Below are 20,845 nucleotides of genomic sequence, written 5' to 3' on the forward strand. Positions count from 1 at the left end.
TTTATAGAGAAATGTTTTTTTTCCCTAAAAAAAATACTCTTTTTTTATATAAATACCAATTGGAGAAATTACCGTCTCAGCAGTTAGTAAAACTAACCAATCATTATTCACATTAGATGTGTGGAAGAAGTTGAAACCCTTTGAGTTGAATGGTATTTCAGTCAGATTAGATTGGTTCTGCATTTTAAGGATTTTGGGCATTGGCTTAAATGTCTTAAATGATGAAAACGCCATGTTCATTTCCTTTTCCCTACAGTTGGTTTCAGACGATGAGGGTGGCAACATGAGAGCTCTTCCCCTTACTGAGGACACCCCCCCTCTGATTGAGGATAGCCAGGCCGTGTTGGAGGACTACACAGATGCTGTCGAATATAAACGTGGCCCGCTGAATCCTGACCTGCACCAGTCAGAGGACAAATCCTCCATGTACACTCTGACCAACGTGGTCCCGTTAATCACACGCTTCCTGGACACTTCCTGGAACCCGTACTTGGACATGATCCGCTGCCGCCTCAACAACTGCTGCCACGGCAAATCTTTCATGGTGGCAGGGGTGGACCGTTTCTGTGGGGACCCTCCAACGAGATAGCAGGGACCGCCTTGCAATCCCAAACACTTGTGGTTGGCTTACTGCTGCCCGCGGTTTGACCATAACTCTCCTTACGAGGTGAGATTCATATTCCCTGGTTATGGGGGCTATGCCCTGAATGAGCAGACTGACCACAGTTTGGTGGAAGTCCCTCTGAAGACTCTGGTGAGCTTCCTGAAGACCCAGACAGATGCAGACAGTGACCTGACTATTTTCTACAAGGGCTGTGTGTCAGAAACCACCTTCAGGAAGAAGAGAGACCTGACCAGTGGTTCACTATGATGACACGCACAGTCAAGGACAAAGCCGACCTACTGTACAAACATGACTACGTCCAATAAACTATAATAAAGGCAGTGTTAAAGGTGCTGAATTTGAAAACCACAACATTACTAAAAGCAATAAACTGTTGGCCATGAAAAGAGATAGTGGAGTGAAGTCGCCCTTAGCGGAGAATGAAGTCGCTCTTCCTCCTTGTGTGTTGGATGAAGACGTTGACTTTCCGCTGATAACGCTGTGGGTCATGGAAGTGTAGCATCCACCCTGTAAAATATCAACCAATCCTCAAGAACTCTACATCCTGCATTTCCCATCATGCAACTGTAATTCATGAGTATTTCAAAGGAGGAGAAACTCCACCACATGTTGTCTTAATCAGATTAGGCCTTATTCTAGGTTAATTGCCTTTACTGTAGATATGGCGCTGAACAAATGAAATTAATAATAAGAAAATACTGTCTATGAGAAGTATTTACTATCTTTAACACAAGTGAGTTGTAGTGTGTGTGGGAAAGGGTGCTGCAACTGACAAAATCATACAGGCAAGAGTTTGAGTGGATTATTCATTAATTCAATTTAAAACTTGAATTCAATGTAGAACTTTTACTCAGGATATGGTTTTTTTTGCTTCAGTTGTATATATTGATGACTGACAATGTACTCTCTGTAAAAAACATGAATAAAATGAAATGAAAAATGTGGTTCAGAGTGCACTGCCTATGGATATCTAGTGTTTCCCAATACATTTAATGTCACTCATCCACTATTTTGCTGTGAAATCACCCTTTTTTTCACAAGTATTATGTAACATAATGTTACACTAATTAATTTCTCCAGATGTCTTTATTAGTTGCAGTGCAGGTAAGGAAGGTTTTTACCATGAGCAGATGTTGTGTAACCACATTCTACTTGCTCTGTCCGTCTGTCTCACACAGCTCTCCATGTCCTCTGACACAGACGCAGCCCTTCCCGCGTGGTTACATGCACATGAATTTTTAAGACGCCCAAGCGGTTCTGGACGGACTATACAAACGCCGTCCTTTACGAGCACGGCACCCTGAACCCGGCCGAGCATCAGGACGACCCTGATGACGAGGCCTCCACCTACATCTACTTTCCCCCAATCTTCAAGCATGCACATGAACTTTGAGGACACCCAGGCGGTCCTGGAGGACTATGCCGATGTGGTTCAGTACGAGCAGGGCCAGCTGAATCCTGACGAGCATCAGGCGGACCCTCTGGACAAAGCCTCCACCTACAGCTTGACGAACGTGGTGCCCCAGAGCAGGGAGTTCAACTTGGGACCCTGGGCGGAGCACCAGGACCTCGTCCGCAAGCGCCTCAACAAAGTCTTCGTGGTCACCAGGGTCACCACCTCCAGGCACACGATCCGCCGCAACAACCTGGACAGGGTGGCCGTGTCGGAGTACATGTGGTCGGCCTACTGCTGCGTCGAGTTTGACCAGAACGCACCGTGCATTGTGCGCTACAAGTTCCCCGTGTTTGCAGCGTACGGGTTGAACGACCGCGTCAACAACTACATGGTGGAGGTTCCTCTCAAGAACCTGGAGAAATTTCTCAAGGGGAGGATGGATGTGGATAAGAACTTCCAGATCTTCTACAGTGATTGTGTGCCAGAAAACTGAGATAAAAGTCGCTGTGACCTTTGTTGCAGTTCAAGTTTGAAGTGAGTTAGACATTAATGTAGCACTGTGGAGCGGTACAGGGTTCTCATACTGAAAGTATACATGGATGTAAGAGGTGTTGTCAAATCTAAATATTGTGAACAATAAAATGTGTAATTGATTAGAGTCTGTTTCATTAATTCCAAATACAGATCATTTTCATTTAGATTCCACTTTATTATTCTCGACTAATCGTTAAGTCTACGTGTGGAAAAATAATATTTTAAAAAGGAAACATGTCCATCACATCTCTAGGGAACCAAAATCTACACATTGCTTTTTTATTCAAACCAACGGTGGACAATTGAGAAGAATAGAATCAAAGTATATTTGGTTGAAAAATTACTTGATTAATTGATGGTCAAAAGTCCAATAAAATCCAAACATCTGCAATGTCTACGGTGAATTAATTGTTGGTACGAATGGTAGTAACACTATTGATTCACACATGGAGAGATTTTTAAAATGAATACAAACTAAAGCACCATCGAGGGAAATACTTAAAGATTCAGCTGAATTTTAGTAAGGAATAGCAATAATGAAGAAATTGCTCATCAAGTTTTTTTCCTTTTTCTAAATCACCCTGTTCTTCAAATACGCTGTAGTTGCTGATTTCATCCACAGGATGGCGTTGCAGTCAATTACAGGGTCTGCCCTCACAGGACACCTTAGAGCTTCACAGTCAGGACATTGTAAGTTACAGGAACACGTCTGTCGCTTAGTTTATGTTCATTTGTTGGCGCTCTGAGGCAGACACAGATTGTAGAATGAAGACTGATCTAGAGACGACACCCTTTTCCACGCCACCCACCCGCGCTCCTGCAGCTCGGTCTTCTCCAGCGGACCTCCATAGTAGTGCGGGTCCACGACGAGCAAGTGGCTACCAGTGTCCCCAGTGCACACCCCCAATATCCCCTTGGAGGAGTTGTCCCTGTCCCCTCCCATCATGACTGGAGAGCCGTGCTCCTCAAAGTGCCGATGGAGCTCTTCCACTGCGACGCGCTCCAGCTCTGCCCCGCCGCCTCTCACGTGCACCAGTTTACAGGGGACGTCATAGTAAAGGTCAAGGATCAGGGAGGCTTCAAATGTTCCTATCCACTCCCTGGAGCGCGAGAACGAGCCCGGCTTGTCCCCCACGGTGACCAAGGCGTGCTGGATTTCCGGCAGGCTCGGCGGAGCTTCGCGTTTGTCCTTCAACGGGAGGCAGTTACGGCAAAGCCAGGAAGCCATTGTCTGAACGGTGCGGTAGCCACATCCCCAGCCCCTGTCGTCTTGTCCATCACAGCCGTAATGGAAGTAGAGATAGTCTCCTTTTATGAGAGAACATTTTACAGCATCTGTGAGTGGGTCGGGGAGACCGACGTGGACATTACTTGATAAGGTTTCGGTCTTGTTCATAATCTTCCCGTCTTCAGCTCTACTTTCTCCCCAGTTGATCTCCTCAGCTTCCGCCACCACAACATTGTTATCCATTGTACCCAATTGTCTGTGACGAGGGCACAGACTTCTCATTTAACGCACTGCATTTTAATTTGTAAACAGGAACTATTCTCCCGGAAGTATTCTGGTGTAACTGCGACATCTGTCCCACCGCTGCACTTGGGAGAACAATGGTTCCGTCTAAGAATTGTTCCCACTGACGACGGTGCCTTCAGGAGCTTTTCGTCAGCGCCGTTTCATTCTTGCGGATAGAAGCAAACCTTCTAGGTTAAAAATTGTTTTTTTTAAAGTGGAACATCAATTCAATACTTACTCTACATTTCCCACGAAGAAAAACAATCTATTTTAACAACTGTTCATTACAAATAACTAGTACAGTCTACATCATATTTTGTATTAAATCATTCCAAGTAAATATCTCGTCGCTTCAAGTCGTGGTTTAGCATATTCCGGCTGTTTGAGACTTACAACGTTTTTAGCCGTCTTTGAAGAGAGCATAAGCGCTATCCAGTGCACGCGAGCACAACACATCTCAACACACCTGGCTGCAATTCATTTGATGATAATCAGTGAATTTTTGATAATACTTTTTTTGATAATCAGTAGATTTTTTTCCTTCTTAAAATAAAATAAATCAAAAACATAATTAGATAAATGGCAACCCGGGTAAAATACACACGGTTAGTCCACTTATTCGTGCTTCTGCTGTCCGTGTTCGGCGTTTCCTTTGCAGAAAATAGCGATGTGGAACTGGGAACTGGGGAAAGCGTCGGACCTGAGGTACAATGCGGAGAAGTGGAAGTGACAATAACCGTAAAGCGACAGTTTTTTGAGGAGAAACGTGTTCCGTTCAAACCTGAGAATCTTCGACTAGGAGCGAACTCCATGCAGCAGAGGTCCTGCGAAGCAAAGGGCCCGGTGTCGGACTCCCACATGGTCCTCTCTGCGGGGCTACGGGAATGTGGGACCGAGTCCAGCGTAAGACTTATTGATCGGAAGCATATACGTTTAAAAATTTTTTTTTATTAATAATATATATCATTTTTAATTCATGGTTTGATGCATTTCTTCATAAATACCATCATCCAGGTTCGCGGTGAGTGGCTTGTGTATTCCAACCAGCTGGTACTGCTTCGTGCTGTGGTTCCCACCTCTACAGGCGGTGTGATAGTTAGAGGGGCGACCACTGTCGTCATACCTGTTGAGTGCCATTACAAGAGGTAACTTAGGCCTCATGTTGGACGGCAGCTCACTGTCATCAACGCTTTTGTCATCGTGCCTTATGATCTTTGTGTGAGCGCAGGAAGCAGACGGTGAATGGGGAACCGCTGACCCCAACCTGGCTGCCCATGACCTCCACTGTCAGCGCCTTTGGCCTCCTGCACTTCTCCCTTCGCACCGTGGCAGGTGAAATCACCGTCTTGCTGCGTCCCGAGTCTGTCTCGGTAGAAGGTTTCTCTCAACGTGTGGCCATATTGTTTCTCAAATTGGGACTGAAAATAACTGTCTGTCTGTTTCTCATGCAGGTGACTGCACCGCTCTACGTAGTTCCTCTGTGTATCAGCAGGGGGAAGCAGTGTTTTTGGAGGCCAGCGTGGAGGCCCCGCTGCACCCGCCTCTTGCTCTGTTTGTCGACCACTGTGTCGCCACGCTGAAGCCGGACCCTCTCTCCCTGCCAAGCTACAAGTTTATCAGCAACCACGGGTCAATTTTTCCTTCTGATAGGATAAACAATGTACTCGTAAAAACAATTCTCATTTGTGGGTAGTTCAGCACAAGCCTAGCTCGGTCTTCCATCAGCATGTATCTGGCTAGGTTGGATACACCATGTCTACATTTGATGCCATTCATGGAGTCTTTTCAGCATGTGTTGCTCCTCCAATGCAGATGTCTGATGGACAGTGTATTGCCGGGGTCTTCATCTAAATTCTTCCCAAGGAAGCAGGAGAACCGACTGTGCTTCAGCGTCCAAGCCTTCCACTTCAACTCTGAGTCTTTGGAGCAGGTAACAACCCCTCGTTGGACAGGAGCCGTCGGTTCATTACTGTCTGAATTTCTGAAACTTATAATCAGAGTTTTTATTTCAGCATAAAGTTGTATCACTATTCCTCATCCATGTTTGTAAAGCATTTCACATTTTGAATGAATCTTGGGCCAAAAGATAATTGTTTCTTTTGTTGAAAATAATCCAGCGTGATCAAATGCACTTTATTTATTTGTCTCTCTGCTAGATGTTCATCAGCTGCCACATCAGGGCCACTCTGAAACCAAACTCTCCCAGTCAGCTTAATAAAGCCTGCTCCTTCCACAGACCCACATTCAGGTAAGGCTGCCAGGCTGCTGGTGCCCTGTAGTTAAATCAGTTCCCCGTGATTCGTTCTCTCATGTGATTTTTTTTTTTTCTTTCTTTCAGTATCCACTCATAATGTCCACTGATGACAGGTCAGTGAATGTTGAGGTGTTTTATCTGCATGTTTCTCTGTCATTCAGCTGGAGAGCCACAGAGGGAGACAATGCTCTGTGTGGATGCTGCGACTCTGATGACTGCTTTGGAAAGACCGGAGAGGAGAACAGTGGCCACCCTGGAAACGCAACTCGACGAGATACAGGTTGCTCAACCCTTTTTATTATTTATTTAATATAAATATAGTTTGAATAAAACAATTACACGATCATTTAGACAGTTGTGTTTCCGACAGAAAAGAAGCATGAGGCGGACTCAACAGTTGGGCCACTTCACACTCTGCCACGCTCCCATTGGACAGGTCGTCTGTCAGTCAGTCACTATGGAGCCTTTTTTCAACTCTACAATTAGGTGGGTATGACTGTTGAGACCAACGCTAGGGGAGTTATGTGAGGGGACAATAAAGAATCCATCTCATCATGAATGTTAAGATTTTGAATTTTTACTGATTAATACTTGGAGGTACCCAAAAAAAACATGTTGAGGTCCTACAAGCTATTTTTCATAACGTTTGAAGCCATGGAGGCCCGCTGCAGGAGTATTGTACTATGGCCATCACTAAAGCTCCTCCTCCCCCCACACACACCACTGCTGGTTACAAACATAAAACATTGACAGAAGAGATGAATCTGCCATAATGTAAACTGAGTAATAGACTTGAATACATTTATGTAGGGAGGAGTTTTTTTTTCCTTCTGTTCTCTGTGGCACAAATATGTTCATTATCTCTGACGGATGAATAATAAAGGAAGCTTCCTAATTTGGGTTTTTGCAAACTTCGGTAATTCCAACTGCAACATCAAGCCGCAGATGGACTGAACTCTGTGTGAGCATGTAGTACAACACTTCCATGCTGCATGCCGGCACAGTGCTGTTCCTGTTTTGACTGAGGACGCTCCTAAACCAAAGCTCAGTGGAGCAGACGTCGAGGAAGTTGTAGCTAACCAGGAGAACCAAACGCAACAGCACAGACCCTGATGGCTTAATGTTTGTGCATTATACAATAAACATGAATTTGTGAATGATGTGTTGAAGTTACTACCATACATGTACGGGAGGTTGTAAATCTATTTTTCTTTAATACTTTTAAACGTCCCATTTCTAAATGCGCGTCTCATCCGAGACAAACCCATGAGGAATTTCCACAAAGAGGCTGAAGAACTGCAATGGAACCTAAAATATCTCGGCAACAAGCGCACTAGAATAAACAGACAATTGAGTAAGAATGGGACCGTTTTGCAGCCATGCACTGTATGCGCTATACATCCACTGTCTGCAGCAGAAGCACTTGTGACGGACCAAATGGGGAAACCTGCTAGTTTTCACTTGGCAGTGTCTCCTTCCGCGACACTTCTGGATCTGCGTCCCTGAAAATAAGCCACTGTATTAAAGACTTTAGGATGCATTGGTTCTCTTTTGATATAGTATCATGGTTAACAGAAATATTTGAGCCAGCACGATGTTTCACAGAGATATGCATGCATAGATGGAAATACAATATACAGGTCAAAGGGGACACTAAGATGGGTTGATTTCATGGTAAAATATCGTGCCATTAGGTTTTTGTTCAACACCATTGTTTTTATATAATATACATTTGATATACATTATGTTTATATTGTAAATGACTTGTAAGGACTGACAAGAAGCTTTTACATGCACAGAGGGTAAGTGAAATGAAAATGAATGAATAATTTCCCCTATGATATTTAAGGCACAGGGCATGTTTACCTTCTCGCCCCTCGTACCAGTGATGTGGGTTGTGCTCTCCTGTGCTTTATCAAATATAGTGACTCATGTTACACTAGAGTGTGTGACGCAAGTATTGGTCTTGGCATGACTCATCAGATAATGTTTGATGTCTCTCATTCCCGACGGGAACATTATGTTTTTCCTAGCCTATTGAGGCCCACTTTATTATACGACAGAACGTTTGGAATATCTAGTGCAGTGCTCCAGAATAAACTTGCAGTTTGAGGTGGATGTTCGTAGCCATTTTGACCACCTTCAGACAGCTTCAGAAAAAGGCTTCCCTGTCCCTTTGAAATTATATTTCAATACTAATTTTCAACAGCAAATGTTTTTTCTGAACGCACCGGCAAAACATTCCAGTCGTTGTCACCACAATATCCGGCCTTGTAACACAGTATCCGTAAGTTGCAACAGAGCATGATTGACATTATTAACTCTGAGGAGCTGACTTAAATAAAGGTTTTGGGGAAAAATATCGAGAGAGAGAGGGAGAGGCTGATGGGGGTGGAGGCGTGTAGAAGGGTGGGGAAGTCAGTTGATTATGAAGGGAAAGAAAGTCTGAGGGCATCTAGTGGATCGATGGAGTGAGAGACGGGGTCATTCGAACCACAAGACATGTGTTTATTCCAATAACTTTAGAAAATAAACAGGATATTTCCTTAACCTTGACCAAAGTGCTTTTGTGGCCCAAGTCCTAGTCCACACTTACACAGGTATTTTTTTGTAAAGAGCCCTTTTCCTCCCCTATAAATATATATTACGTGAACAAATATGCCGCCAGTCATGAAGGAGGTGAACCCCTGCCTCCGGTGCTATAAAGTGTTTTAGTTATTATTTCTAGATGACAACGATGGAGGAAGGGTGCCTTTCCTCTCTCCCATGACACAATCATTGACATGACGTACACGTCTCACATGGCAGTCAGGGAAATGTTACCTTGCACGGCAGCTGTATTCTCATATATCACAAGATCTCACGAGAATCGCGGGATCTCACGATAATCCATCCTGTCAGGCTTCAAGTAATAAACAGATTACTGCGTTGGCATGCAGAAGCTGTGGGCAACTGGACACGATGTTGGCATCGGAAGCGCTCTGGTTTCCATTTGCAGTCTGAGTAGTACTGACCAATCACGTTTCAGCAGGCTTCGGTTGAATGCAGGTAAACGGAGCAATCGAGGCGGAACGCACTGGCCCGAAATGCAATCCATCAGCCAACCTTTTGGCGATGATTTAGTATTTTGTTGGTTTGAAATTAGCTTTTAAATTGGCTACTTGTGAAGCAATCCTGTTGTCTCTCAACTCCAACTCCGGTCTCGTATCTTGAGTTTCCTCGCCGAGATGTTGCGTTCAAGCCACGTGATTTGGACCAATCAGTGTCCTGTGAGGATTTAGTGGCATCTATGGGGGTCGTGTTTTAGGAGTGTGTCACGGAGAGGCAACTCTTTCTGCGGCTCCTAAAGACGATAGATGCTGCAATGACATGAGTTCTATTAGAACGGGAGAGTATTGCTTCATTGAAAGAGAGGGCAAAGAACGACACCGAAGGCTTTTCTCCATTGAACAAAATATTTATTTGCTCTTCTCCTAACTTTGGCAAGAGTGTGATTGACACATGGTTCGTCCAACCACCTGCCAAATATTATTATATTAGGATGTTTCGAAAGTGCCCTCCCTTTTCCAAACACTTTCCAATAACTGTAGTAAACCACCTGCGTAAGCTAAATGCACCTGACCCCCACATATTGCTTTGCAAACTTTCATGACCACAGAATAAAACCAGGTCCGTCAGTTATATTACAATCAATAATGCCTGAATGCAGAGCATACTCAGAGATTAGTACGGTGAGAGATAACATGCCTAATGGGAAGTATGTTCCTTCACACTGCAGCTAGGCGTGGAACCGATACATGAAGAGAAAAAGAATAAGGTGTGTTGGATGGACGGCATTTTAGTCGGATGCAAAACAAGACATGGTTGCATTGAAATATAGCGCATTTATTGTTTTATTTAGGCGCAAACAAAGAAAGGTAAACAAGAGCAAGACATAAGGGAGATGCTGAGCCTAGAATAATGCTCTAGTGTTGGCTGTACATTTTGAAAGCACACATATACTGGAGTAATCACATTACCTTTTAGTGCCAGACAATTCTCCTATTGTTCATCAGGCTTTTATCAGTAAGTCGTATTTATACGATATACAGCATCTTAGCATGTTAACACGCTGGAGCCAATATACCTGCTAAACACTAGCATGTTAGCATTCTGGCGCTAGCATGCGGCTCAAAGAAAAGCTGGGTCAAAGTACAGCCTTTGACAAATAGACAACACACAAAAAAAGCTAAATACTCACCCCAAACAAATCTGTGCTCCCTTTGTCGAGGTTAAAAAAGAGCAATGCGGTTTGTCGGCTACGCAGCCTTCGTGCTGTTGTTTCATAATTGCTGCAACTCAACCTAATCCCGCCCAACGTGATTTGTTGATGCCTTTTATTTGCAGTGTGAAAGTAGTAAAAATCAACTTCGTACGGAAAGTTTGGTGAGAAAATGACACAGGTGTGTAAAGGCCTTTAGTCTTGATCTGACACACTTTTACTACGACTTGACGGCACATGAACGCTCACTGCAGTGCACAAGACGGCAAGCATGCATTGAGGCAGGTGGTCTATACAGTTATACACACTCCGGGAATGTTTCTCCACACTTGTGGCTATCACCATGGAATCCCATTATGTCCAATAGAGGGATATGATTCATGTCACTGTGGATGCCTGCAAGCTGAAACAATAACGTCCGACCTTGTCAGTGGCTACTGTCTTGACTGCTGCCTTGGCTCCTGTGTCCCTCACAAACAACTCCCCCCCCCATTCTTTTATATCAGCTTCCTGTCTTGTGTCGCGCCAGAGGAGTAGACCTAGCTGGCTCCGAGCCCAAAACTTGGATGAGAAAGCGAAAAAAAAAAAAAAAACACACACACACACACACCAATATAACATCTGGGCACTTTCACTGCCTTCTATATAGTATGATAAAGCCTCTCCGCCTTATGTTATTTGCATCACTCCTGCCCGTCAGGTAGAGATTGTTTGGATTCATGGCGAACTTTGCATCACCCGACATCCAATAACTGTGTCCCATTCCAACCATGGAGTCATTGTGACTGGACTCGCTGGCCCCAGTACTCCTCACACGTCACTCGCCTCCCACCCCAATCCTCATGTCCTGATCACGGATCATGGCCCACAGCACGTACCTTGTCTCTACTCTTTCCCCCTCATGTTGGCTCAGACATAAGCAAACAGCCCTTTGAGCAAATAGTGCAACCATTTTTTTGTCAACACTGCCTTCTCCCCAGGACAGCGATGATCATGAAGTATTAAAGGGTCACTCATATCAGAAGGAGTACAATATAAATATATAAGATGAGATTAATATTCAAGACATATTTTAATACAGATGCATATTAGTCCTAAACTTAAGCCGTCGCATTTTTTGTATTTGGGCATTTTAATGTTTGAGAATGGAAAAAGTCCAGAAATATTGTTTGAGATTTCATTATTTATATATTAGATACAATATAATGTTACACAAGCACCTGACTTATGAGCTTATGAAAAATAGTAAGTGTGCAAACGTGTGTTTCCAAGTGTGGGTCACTTGACATTGCATGTCTGCTCCAGATAATGCATATGCAAACATATTTTGTACTTCCTGTGTGGGGCAAAAGCCCGTGGGTCCCCTCCTCTATGACACACAGATGAGTGTTACAGGAAATGTCTATACGTTTCCTTTACTCAAGGGTCAGGTGGGTGACATGGGACATGAACAGGCCTTCTTGAAGTGCAGAGACGAGAATGGCTGTATGCCATCACTGTATGCATACAGCCATATGGACTGATTCCTTGAAATAGCGTGCACATTCCTAAAGCATATGATTTGTTTTGATGATGGCACAGAAAGGTCTTTGCTACTCCTTGTACCTGGGTCAGGGTCAGTGTCATTTTGTCATATACAGTTAATTGAAATGAATTTACTCCCCACCCACAAGAGGGGGTTGGGAGTATTTCAACTAATTGTAATTATTTGTAAATTGCATTGTATTCTTGCAATGGGTCTTTCTCCAGTTGAAAGGGTTTTTGAAATATGTCTTGGATAACATTTGTGATCTTAGAATTACAGGCAAGACTGCAGTTCTGTGACATATTTCTGTGCATTAATGGTAACAGTAATGGTAAAGACAAGGACTGTCATCAGTTGAAAAAAATGTATATATTGAGATCCTATCTTGTATTTTCTCCTCGTCTTCATTACAGGCATTCACTATAAATTGTCCTTCCAACATTGGCCAGAGAAAACAATTCAACTTATCTGCCAATATACTGTATATCATGCTTGATTAATAATGTCTGGGACGCCCCAAAGGAGACCATGGGAGGGAAGTCTACACATTGTCATAATTTTCTGATAGATTTAAACTAAATCAGAAAATTGCTGTGTCGCCACAATGCCCAAGTCTTATAATGGTGGTGTTGTTTCTGGCATCAATTGTTTACATCAACAACAGACACAACAAGGAAAACTCGAGGTCTGCAAAAATTAGCGATGGCATGATCATACAACGTACGATAAGTCGATAACATACACATTATGGAGGTCATGACAATGTGCGGAAAGTCGATAATGTAAAAATGATCAGGATCATATCCATTTATTGTCCAGGCCTAATGGCACCACGGAGCATTTTCACATCCTATCTCGTCCTCTTCAATGACATTTCAAAGCCGTTAACAAATCATATCACAAGATGGCGCCTGAAGTATACGAGTGGGATTCACTATACTTTTTGTCATACTAAATCTGCCGAAGACAACTACTCATTGATGCCGACTGAAACTATATATCGTGCATTCATTCATTTGGACTTTTAACAATTAATAACATAATCAAGGTACATATAGGTCTAATAGCAGCAGCAGTGTGTAGTTTAACATGCTTTTTCATTCATTAAAACATTATATAATATATTATAATAGTGCCTGCTGTCTTGCCATGGAGGGGGGGGGGGGGGGGGGGGGGAACAACCTTGAAACGCATGGGTAAAGAGCACAAGGAGGACGTTTTGGAAGGACGTGTGTCACCGTGAGAAGGGGGGGGAGTAATGTGCAAAGTGCAACTAACATATATACTGTATGCTTACTGGCCTGCTGCCACCAGTATACATTTGTCAAAAGTCAAATTTCAGAAGTTCGATTAAACCTGGATTTCTGCGTGGCATCATTAGACCACCACTGTGTCTTGGCATGTGACACCGGCCATAGTTATTTAATACAAACGGGATGCTTTTGGCAATCAGGACAAATTTCAATATTTACACAATCAGTGTTTTTGAAAAAGACACTCTACTGAAATGGAGGTTTCTAAAAAACAGCCGAACAATGGATGGGAAGTCTCCGTTTTTTCGAGACATTCTTTACTTATTAGGACCACACGTTTTATAAACAGGGATAGCCTATTATTTGGATGACAATGAAAGAAAACAGCTGTGCCTTAATAAGGGAGGAGGTAGTTTAGATTGTTATTGAAACAATGCAACCTTATTTTCAAAGTCATCAATAAAAAAAATCAAACAGGATCAGTTTTTAGAAACACCTACCGGATAAGTGCTGGAGATCCACAAAAAGAGCTTCGTTTCCAATTAAGCGGCAATAGACGGACCTATGGGCCAAACCGCGAGGACCCTGTGAGGGGTTATGTGGACACCGCGATGGAGTTTCCCAGTGAGTTATGGACATGATTTTTTTTGTAATCCTCTGTACACCGGCTTTAATCTATTTTCACGCTTTCCCGCATGCACGGGTTGATGTTTTATCGCTCACCGTGATGCGTAAAAAGGCGCGTCCTCGTACTACACGTTATCGCTATATCCTTAGGGGGGGTAAATACAAGCTTTTGCCAAACACAGCAGTGATGCAAAGTCTGGTAGGTGACTGCGCTCCCCAGCAGCCCCACATGGTTTTTTGACACGGACCAACACGCCGGTGGGACCAGCGCTGGGGGACCGGCGCACTTGGTTGTATGCTGGACTTATTGGATTTAGTGCCTTTTATAGCTGAAGCCGTACAGGTCGTGCATATATTTTAACACACAATGTTTCTTAAATATGTGGCACCCGAATGTTGCAGAAAACCAATCGAGGTAAGTGCGCCTGAAACATGATATGGTCTCGTGCGTGACTTTGTGCGAAACGCCTTTGTGCGCCGCATCCGTCCGTATTTGCGCAGTCTTTTTTTTTAAAACACGTTTATCACGTTAATGATATGGGATGTGTGTGTGTGTGTGTGTGTGTGTGTGTGTGTGTGGACGTAGGCGTGCAGCATTTTCGCATGTGGCGTTAGACAATTTAGTCCCACGAACTGCGGTCAATGAATATCACCACGAAGCATGCAGGAAAAAGAGTTGGGCACAAATCAGAACACAGCTTTACGGGAAATAAGCATAGTATTTAATAATGTGTATGGGTGAAAATTAATCTTGAGATGGTTTAAAGCCTCTTTGGAGGTCTTTTACATTTAAAAAAGGTGTCCTCTTTTCCTGCATATGAAGTTCATGGGAATAGATTGTTTAATGCAACTTAGAAAGCTGCTGTAAACTACAATCCTCTAAACATAATTTAGCCAAATTAAAGGTGATGGACATGGAACAAAATCAATAATCAAAATCAACAATGTAGTCACAGATAGAGAGCCTTTTTAAAGCTGCCAAGCTGATAAAAAGCATCATGTTGGTCTTGGACCGTACCAAGTTGAGCAAGGCACTAAATCAGTTAGTTGCGGTGTTTGATTTCCAAACAAACATGTATTGTTTATTTCCTTTTCCTGTAAGCCACTGCAGATGCAATGGTTTCATGAGGGGTTGCTGAGCGCTGTGCCTTCTGTCTTGTCCACTGGGGAAAATACATCTTCTGTCATTACTCTGTAGCATGACACAGCAGAATGGGAAGTTGAGGGCATTGAATGCGAAAGCTGAATCTGCAGTTTCGTCACATACTTATGTCAGCAGAAAAAGAGAAAAGGGTTTTCAAAGGCTATCAGGGATTCCAGAGAAGTCGGACAGGAAATTATATCAAACCTGTGTCATCTGATAGCTACTTATTTACAACTCTCCACTTTGTGATGGGGAATACCTATTCAAAATAGAAAGGAGGTCGCAAAGCATCTAAAAGCAACTATTCCGAAGCTCAGATGCACTTTTAATAGCATCCTCCAGCAGCCCTCTGTGACATTTAATCTTTAGTGTCACTGGGCCACATTGCTGAGCTCCCTCTGTGCACCTGTTTGACACAACTTAGCTATTAATGACACATGTCAAAGGCATCAGCTCACGTGAGCATCCGGTCATCTTTCCAAAAGCATCATGTTTCATACCTGGAGTGACAAAGCACTGCCACTTGGGGACTGTGACTTCCAATTTAAAATAGCTAACATGGTTGTGGCAGCTGATGTTGGCAGATTAAGGTGTTAACCTTTAGTTTGAATTCCACCAATGGAGAGAGAGAGAGAGAGAGAGAGATAACACAGTTTAGATTGATGCATTCTCACGTAGGCAATGGCCAAGGTAAAAAGGTCAGCGATAATCCTCACACTTCTATAAAGTTATTTATAGTAGCCATGTTCTTTATTTTATTTTTATGACAAACGTCCGAGTGTATGGAGAGGAGGCCATGTGACATTATTTGCCACTGAAACTGCAATATTAATTGTTATATGTTAAAGATTATTTAAATCCTGGGACCAGATTGTTGATCGAAAGTTTGCATGCATATATATATATATATATATATATATATATATATATATATATATATATATATATATATATATATATTTATGTGAAACATAGGGTTGGTAAAATTTGGTCCTATGTGTCATTGACAGTCTGCTCCATGACGTTAGAGTAAAGGGGGCATGGAGGTTAAGATGATTACACGACTGACCTCAGTGGTAGCAAACCTGCAGTATTAGCTTAACCTTTTTTCTTCTTCTGCCGTTAAGATTAATTTGTTCTCGTTATCTGGGAGCCTGTGGACTTAATCTAGCCTGTGTTTGACCTGTCTGCCTGGGAAGATCTTCTGTATTTCCTATCATCCTCTCTGCGTCCCACAACCAGGCTTCTGTGAAAGAGCGTATTCAGCATGTGGCACAGAGGACTGAGGCCGGACCCACATGACCCACAACAGCAGGGACACTCTCATTGCCAAGTGCATTGAGCTCAGTATGCTTGATATTATCAAGAAACGTGGTCTACATTTCTGAATAAGACTGACAAGCGGCCCAATTATAGAACCACTCTGTTCTAAATTAGTGTAAAACAAGGATGCAGTCATTTCTGCACTGTCATGATATCGGCAGGTTTCGGTTCAGAATCCAGGATGTCACATGGTTTCCTAGGCGTGATACGCAAGTGTGTAACAAAATGAATGAGTCACTTCTCAGTCCTGCTGATTGCAGGATACAGCTTAAATAGTCTGTGATCTGTCATCTGTGACAACAGTATCCCTAGTAACTCGAAAGGTATTGTTTAGTAATTGACCTTTGACCTCACAGCAAACAGACATTTGGGATTTTGTTAAGAAGATCAACAATGGTGAATATTTGTTCGCGTACCTACTTATCTGAAAAGCCCTGTATCTGAGTAGGTCATAGGATGTTAACGGTGGGAATGAAGTATTTGTAGACAAAAGATTCAAAGATTGAAATCTTACATCATTCCCCCTGAAGGCCGGCCCTTTCACTGAGATGCATGAAAAAAAGGATGATGGACGTCACCAGACGAGGGCGGTGGGCAGAGCGGAGACGTTACAAAAGACACAGTTGTTCCTAAAGTCTTGTGATGTTCATGCAAAGGAGTGGTTGATTGGTTACTCTCTCTTTTCTTCAACACTGTACTAATCCGGGAAATTTACAAATTGGTGGAATTAAGAATTACATGTCTTCGAATGACAATGGTGTCATGGCCAGACTCATCCCTGCAGGAATATGTCCTTGAATCATGACTGTCACCTGTCACAGGGTTTTATTTCCCCTCAGTAGCAACGACCGAGATGGCATTTAGCATTTTAGGGACCCGTCGCACATATTCCATGTGTTTTGGCTCCATGTTGACATTCAGCGGCATTTGTGTGACTGTATCTGTCGTACCTGTTTTTGGCAGGACTGCTTGCCTTGCTGTTGATGGTGTTGGAGTGGACCCAGCCAGGCCTAGCGACCCCGCTGAGGCCCATCTGTGACCTCAGAGTCCTAAACCATTTCATTAAAGAAGCACAAGACGCAGAAGTCGCTATGGTGAGAGGAACATGTATGCACTCTGATCTCAGGGCCTAGTTCCTCGGAGCTAGCGTGGTCCAGGATATCAGGCGTAGCGAACGTCTACGCACCCCTGGGTGAACGTAGCCTAAACACTAACATCATGCCTTTCTTGTTTTCTTAGAAGTCATGTCGAGAAGGATGTAGCCTGTCAGAGTCTGTCACTGTTCCCCAAACCAGTGTCGACTTTGATGTCTGGGAGAAAACAAATGTAAGTAGCTACAGGACAAATCTGTACGTTATAGCAGCCGACAACAGGTTTAAATCCGCTGTGAAGTCCATCAACATTTGCTGCCTTTTGGGCTGCTCTTAAACTCTTGTCTTCGGTCTCTTTTTTTTTGGCAAGGGATTAGAGCAAGCCCAGGAGGTGCAGTCGGGCCTGTGGCTCCTGCAACAGGCCCTCAGCTTGCTACGGACCTCCGTCACCAACACGGCACTGCACAGCCACATAGATAACTCCATCAGAAACCTGCTCAGCATCAACGCCGTGCTGCGTAGCCTCAACATCCAGGTGAGTGACGGCAGGTTCAGAGGTCACATCGACTGAATCAGAATCAGATTTGTTTATTTATACTACGTAGCACATACAAGGAATTTGACCAGGTGAAAGGTGCATAACAAAATACATAGAATAAAACAATAATCAAGACATAATTTAAAGATAAATATGTTAAACAACAAACAGATAACAGTACTATAAAACAAGTATATATAATAAAATAAAAAGTGGTTTACTGGGGAGTCCAGATGCTGGAGGAGGAAGTGGAGGGCGCCATCGTCTGTTCTACACAGACCTTGTTGGCTCTGTAGGTGAACTGTAGGGGGTCCAGGAGTGGGTCAGTGAGGGTTTTGAGGTGTGACAGGATAATGCGCTCCAGAGACCTCATGACCACAGAGGTCAGGACGACGGGCCTGTAGTCATTAAGTCTTATGATCCTTGTTTGGGGGACATGAATGATGGTGGAGGCCTTGAAGCAGGCTGGTACGTGACATGTCTCCAGGGAGGTGTTGAAGATGTCTGTGAACACCAGAGACAGCTGGTCAGCACAATGCTGAGCTGGGGGAGGGGGAGCTGGTGGACGGGGTCATGGGGGATGGGGTCAGGACCGCCTCATTGACGTTCAAAGCAACAGTAAAACTCGTTCAGCTCGTTTTCCAGGCGGAGGTCATTCATGGAGTTTGTGTGTGTGGGTGTGTGTGGGGGGGGGAGGCCTTTAGGCTTGTAGTTTGATTTCTGTCCAAGAAGTGCAGCAGGATTGATTTGATAAGGTCTGTAGCTTCTTTTAAATGAAATGGTGATTTATCTGTTAATAGAGAAACTGAGGGATGTCATGGGACGATTCCCTAGAAATGTTGGCCTCAGCCTTTCGTAGTAAGACTGTGAATGCTGAAGCTTCTGTAAATCAAATCAATTCTGTTTATTTTGTATCGCCCAAAATCACAAATTACAAATCTGCCTCAGAGGGCTGAACGAACAGCCTCGGCCAGGGGTAACCGAAAATAAGAGTTTCATCATAAAAACAAACAAAGTGTACTAAGCCTGGAGAGATTGTAATACAAGCCAAAAGAAATGCCATAAACTCAGTCAATCAGATGCATTTATTTTGTGCTTTCTCCTTCAGGGGGAAATGTGGCATGTTGTAGCACAGAACCCCCCCTCACACACACACACACACACACACACACACACACACACACACACACACACACACACACACACACACACACACACACACACACACACACACACACAAATGAAGACAGGTTGATTTGTGTTGTCTTTTAGGAATACACCCCACCAACGAGTGCAGCGGGGCTTGAGGGAACATGGAGGGCGTCCTCTGCAACTGATTTGCTTCAAGTCCACGTCAACTTCCTGCGAGGCAAAGTGCGCCTCCTCCTGCTGGACGCACAGGCTTGCCAGCAGGACGTCAGCTGATCGGGCTGATCTCCCTCCCCAACTCCAGGTGGAGCTCATTTGTGTTTCCGAAAGGCAAGAGGAGGGACTTGACACTGTTTGACCTGCACGCTGGCTGCTGGAAGCGGCATGCAGAAAGAGAGGGGAGGACCCAGAAAGGAGAGGACAGTCCCAGCTGGGCGTTTGGATGGACGGGAGATGATTGCACCTTGGAACGTAGATGTGAAACATGGACACGGTGAAATGAGGACCAAAATGAGGCCTGTGAGAAGCACCGCTCCAATCGCTGGTCTACTGGCACTCTCTTGCACTTTGTGTGTGGATGTTCTTCTATGTGTGTGTGTGAGTTAATGCTGCAAGTTTAAATATGTACGCAGTGCGTGTGTGTGCACATTTCCAGGGAGTTTGACCCCTACACTCACCTCTTTGGAGTGAATCGTGGAGCGAAACACCCAGAAAATATTGATTGCACCTGGAAATTAGAGTACTGTGAGGTTGCGACAGGGCGCCCATTTCCACGACCACTGCCAACAGGCAAAGAACGAATGAGGCCTCATCCCACAAGCCTTTTCAACTATCTTCTCTTGAATATTTTTATATATTTGTACAAGTTGCGCGATTACTATTTATACAGGTTTTCTACTTTTAAGCTCCAGTCTTAGTGTTTTTTAGTGTCTGATCTTTAAGATTTCAGTCAAGCTCTCGTTGCCATGTTCTCCTGTGTAACACTGAACATTTACAAAAGTTGTTCGTTGGCATCATTTGCCTTCTGCTGTATGTACTATGTATCCCACCAGTTGTTGGTTTCACATAGAATTTTCCTTACAACGATCAGAATAAAGGACTAAAAAGTCAGTTCACAGTGAAACAGAGGTGGAGGAGAGTCGCATGAGACTTCATTATCTGTGTTTTGGTTGTTGCCGTCACTCAGCCAGTCTCCACACACTGATAGCCAGACTGCCCGGAAAAAGGTTGCTTGCCTTTTACAATTAACATCCTGCGAGGCTGTAATTGCAAATTGTTTTCCATTTTCTGACGTTAAAACGGCTTCTTGCCTCCTTTTACTTGTTCCTTAAAGAGCAGGCAGGCAATTAGTTAGTCATGGGAACTCGAAGGCTTTCTATACAACTGATGCGCAACTCCGGTTAAGTGTTCTTCCTTGTTTTTTCCCGTATTTTTTTAATCTTGTTGTGCGAGTACAAGATGTTTTTAAGGATGTTTGTACATGTTGTCCTTCCTGTTATTTGTTGTGTTGTCACTGTGTTATTTGATATTTAAATACAAAATATTATTCTTGGATAAAGGATGGATGGAAACACGACAACGGGAAGTCTGTCCACTTCATTCATTATCTCTC

At 43.6% G+C, this 20,845-nt stretch overlaps 4 protein-coding genes across 4 annotated transcripts; 3 read left to right on the forward strand and 1 right to left on the reverse strand.

Annotated features, from left to right (window-relative positions):
- The first annotated feature begins 2,001 nt into the window (after nt 1–2,001).
- Nucleotides 2,002–2,514, forward strand: si:dkey-85k7.10. The gene has a single exon (XM_034557772.1). The coding sequence runs from the start codon at nt 2,002–2,004 to the stop codon at nt 2,512–2,514; it is 513 nt and encodes a 170-aa protein (XP_034413663.1).
- Nucleotides 2,515–2,709: 195 nt separating this feature from the next.
- On the reverse strand, nt 2,710–4,145 carry ufsp1 (UFM1-specific peptidase 1 (non-functional)). Its single transcript, XM_034557793.1, has one exon. It carries the CDS (start codon nt 4,063–4,065, stop codon nt 3,283–3,285), a length of 783 nt encoding a protein of 260 aa, XP_034413684.1. The 5' UTR covers nt 4,066–4,145; the 3' UTR covers nt 2,710–3,282.
- A 489-nt stretch (nt 4,146–4,634) lies between these two features.
- LOC117748158 (zona pellucida sperm-binding protein 3-like) lies at nt 4,635–7,382 on the forward strand. The gene is made up of 8 exons (XM_034557792.1): nt 4,635–4,971; nt 5,083–5,213; nt 5,297–5,400; nt 5,520–5,697; nt 5,881–5,998; nt 6,225–6,316; nt 6,484–6,602; nt 6,693–7,382. Exons 1-8 carry the CDS (start codon nt 4,648–4,650, stop codon nt 6,806–6,808), a joined length of 1,182 nt encoding a protein of 393 aa, XP_034413683.1. The 5' UTR covers nt 4,635–4,647; the 3' UTR covers nt 6,809–7,382.
- Nucleotides 7,383–14,381: 6,999 nt separating this feature from the next.
- Nucleotides 14,382–20,263, forward strand: epoa (erythropoietin a). Its single transcript, XM_034557816.1, has 5 exons — nt 14,382–14,403; nt 17,419–17,549; nt 17,695–17,781; nt 17,917–18,081; nt 19,357–20,263. The coding sequence occupies exons 1-5, from the start codon at nt 14,382–14,384 to the stop codon at nt 19,507–19,509; spliced, it is 558 nt and encodes a 185-aa protein (XP_034413707.1). The 3' UTR covers nt 19,510–20,263.
- Nucleotides 20,264–20,845: the final 582 nt, after the last annotated feature.

The sequence above is a fragment of the Cyclopterus lumpus genome, chromosome 18, assembly GCF_009769545.1.
Source record: "Cyclopterus lumpus isolate fCycLum1 chromosome 18, fCycLum1.pri, whole genome shotgun sequence".
NCBI lineage: Eukaryota > Metazoa > Chordata > Actinopteri > Perciformes > Cyclopteridae > Cyclopterus > Cyclopterus lumpus.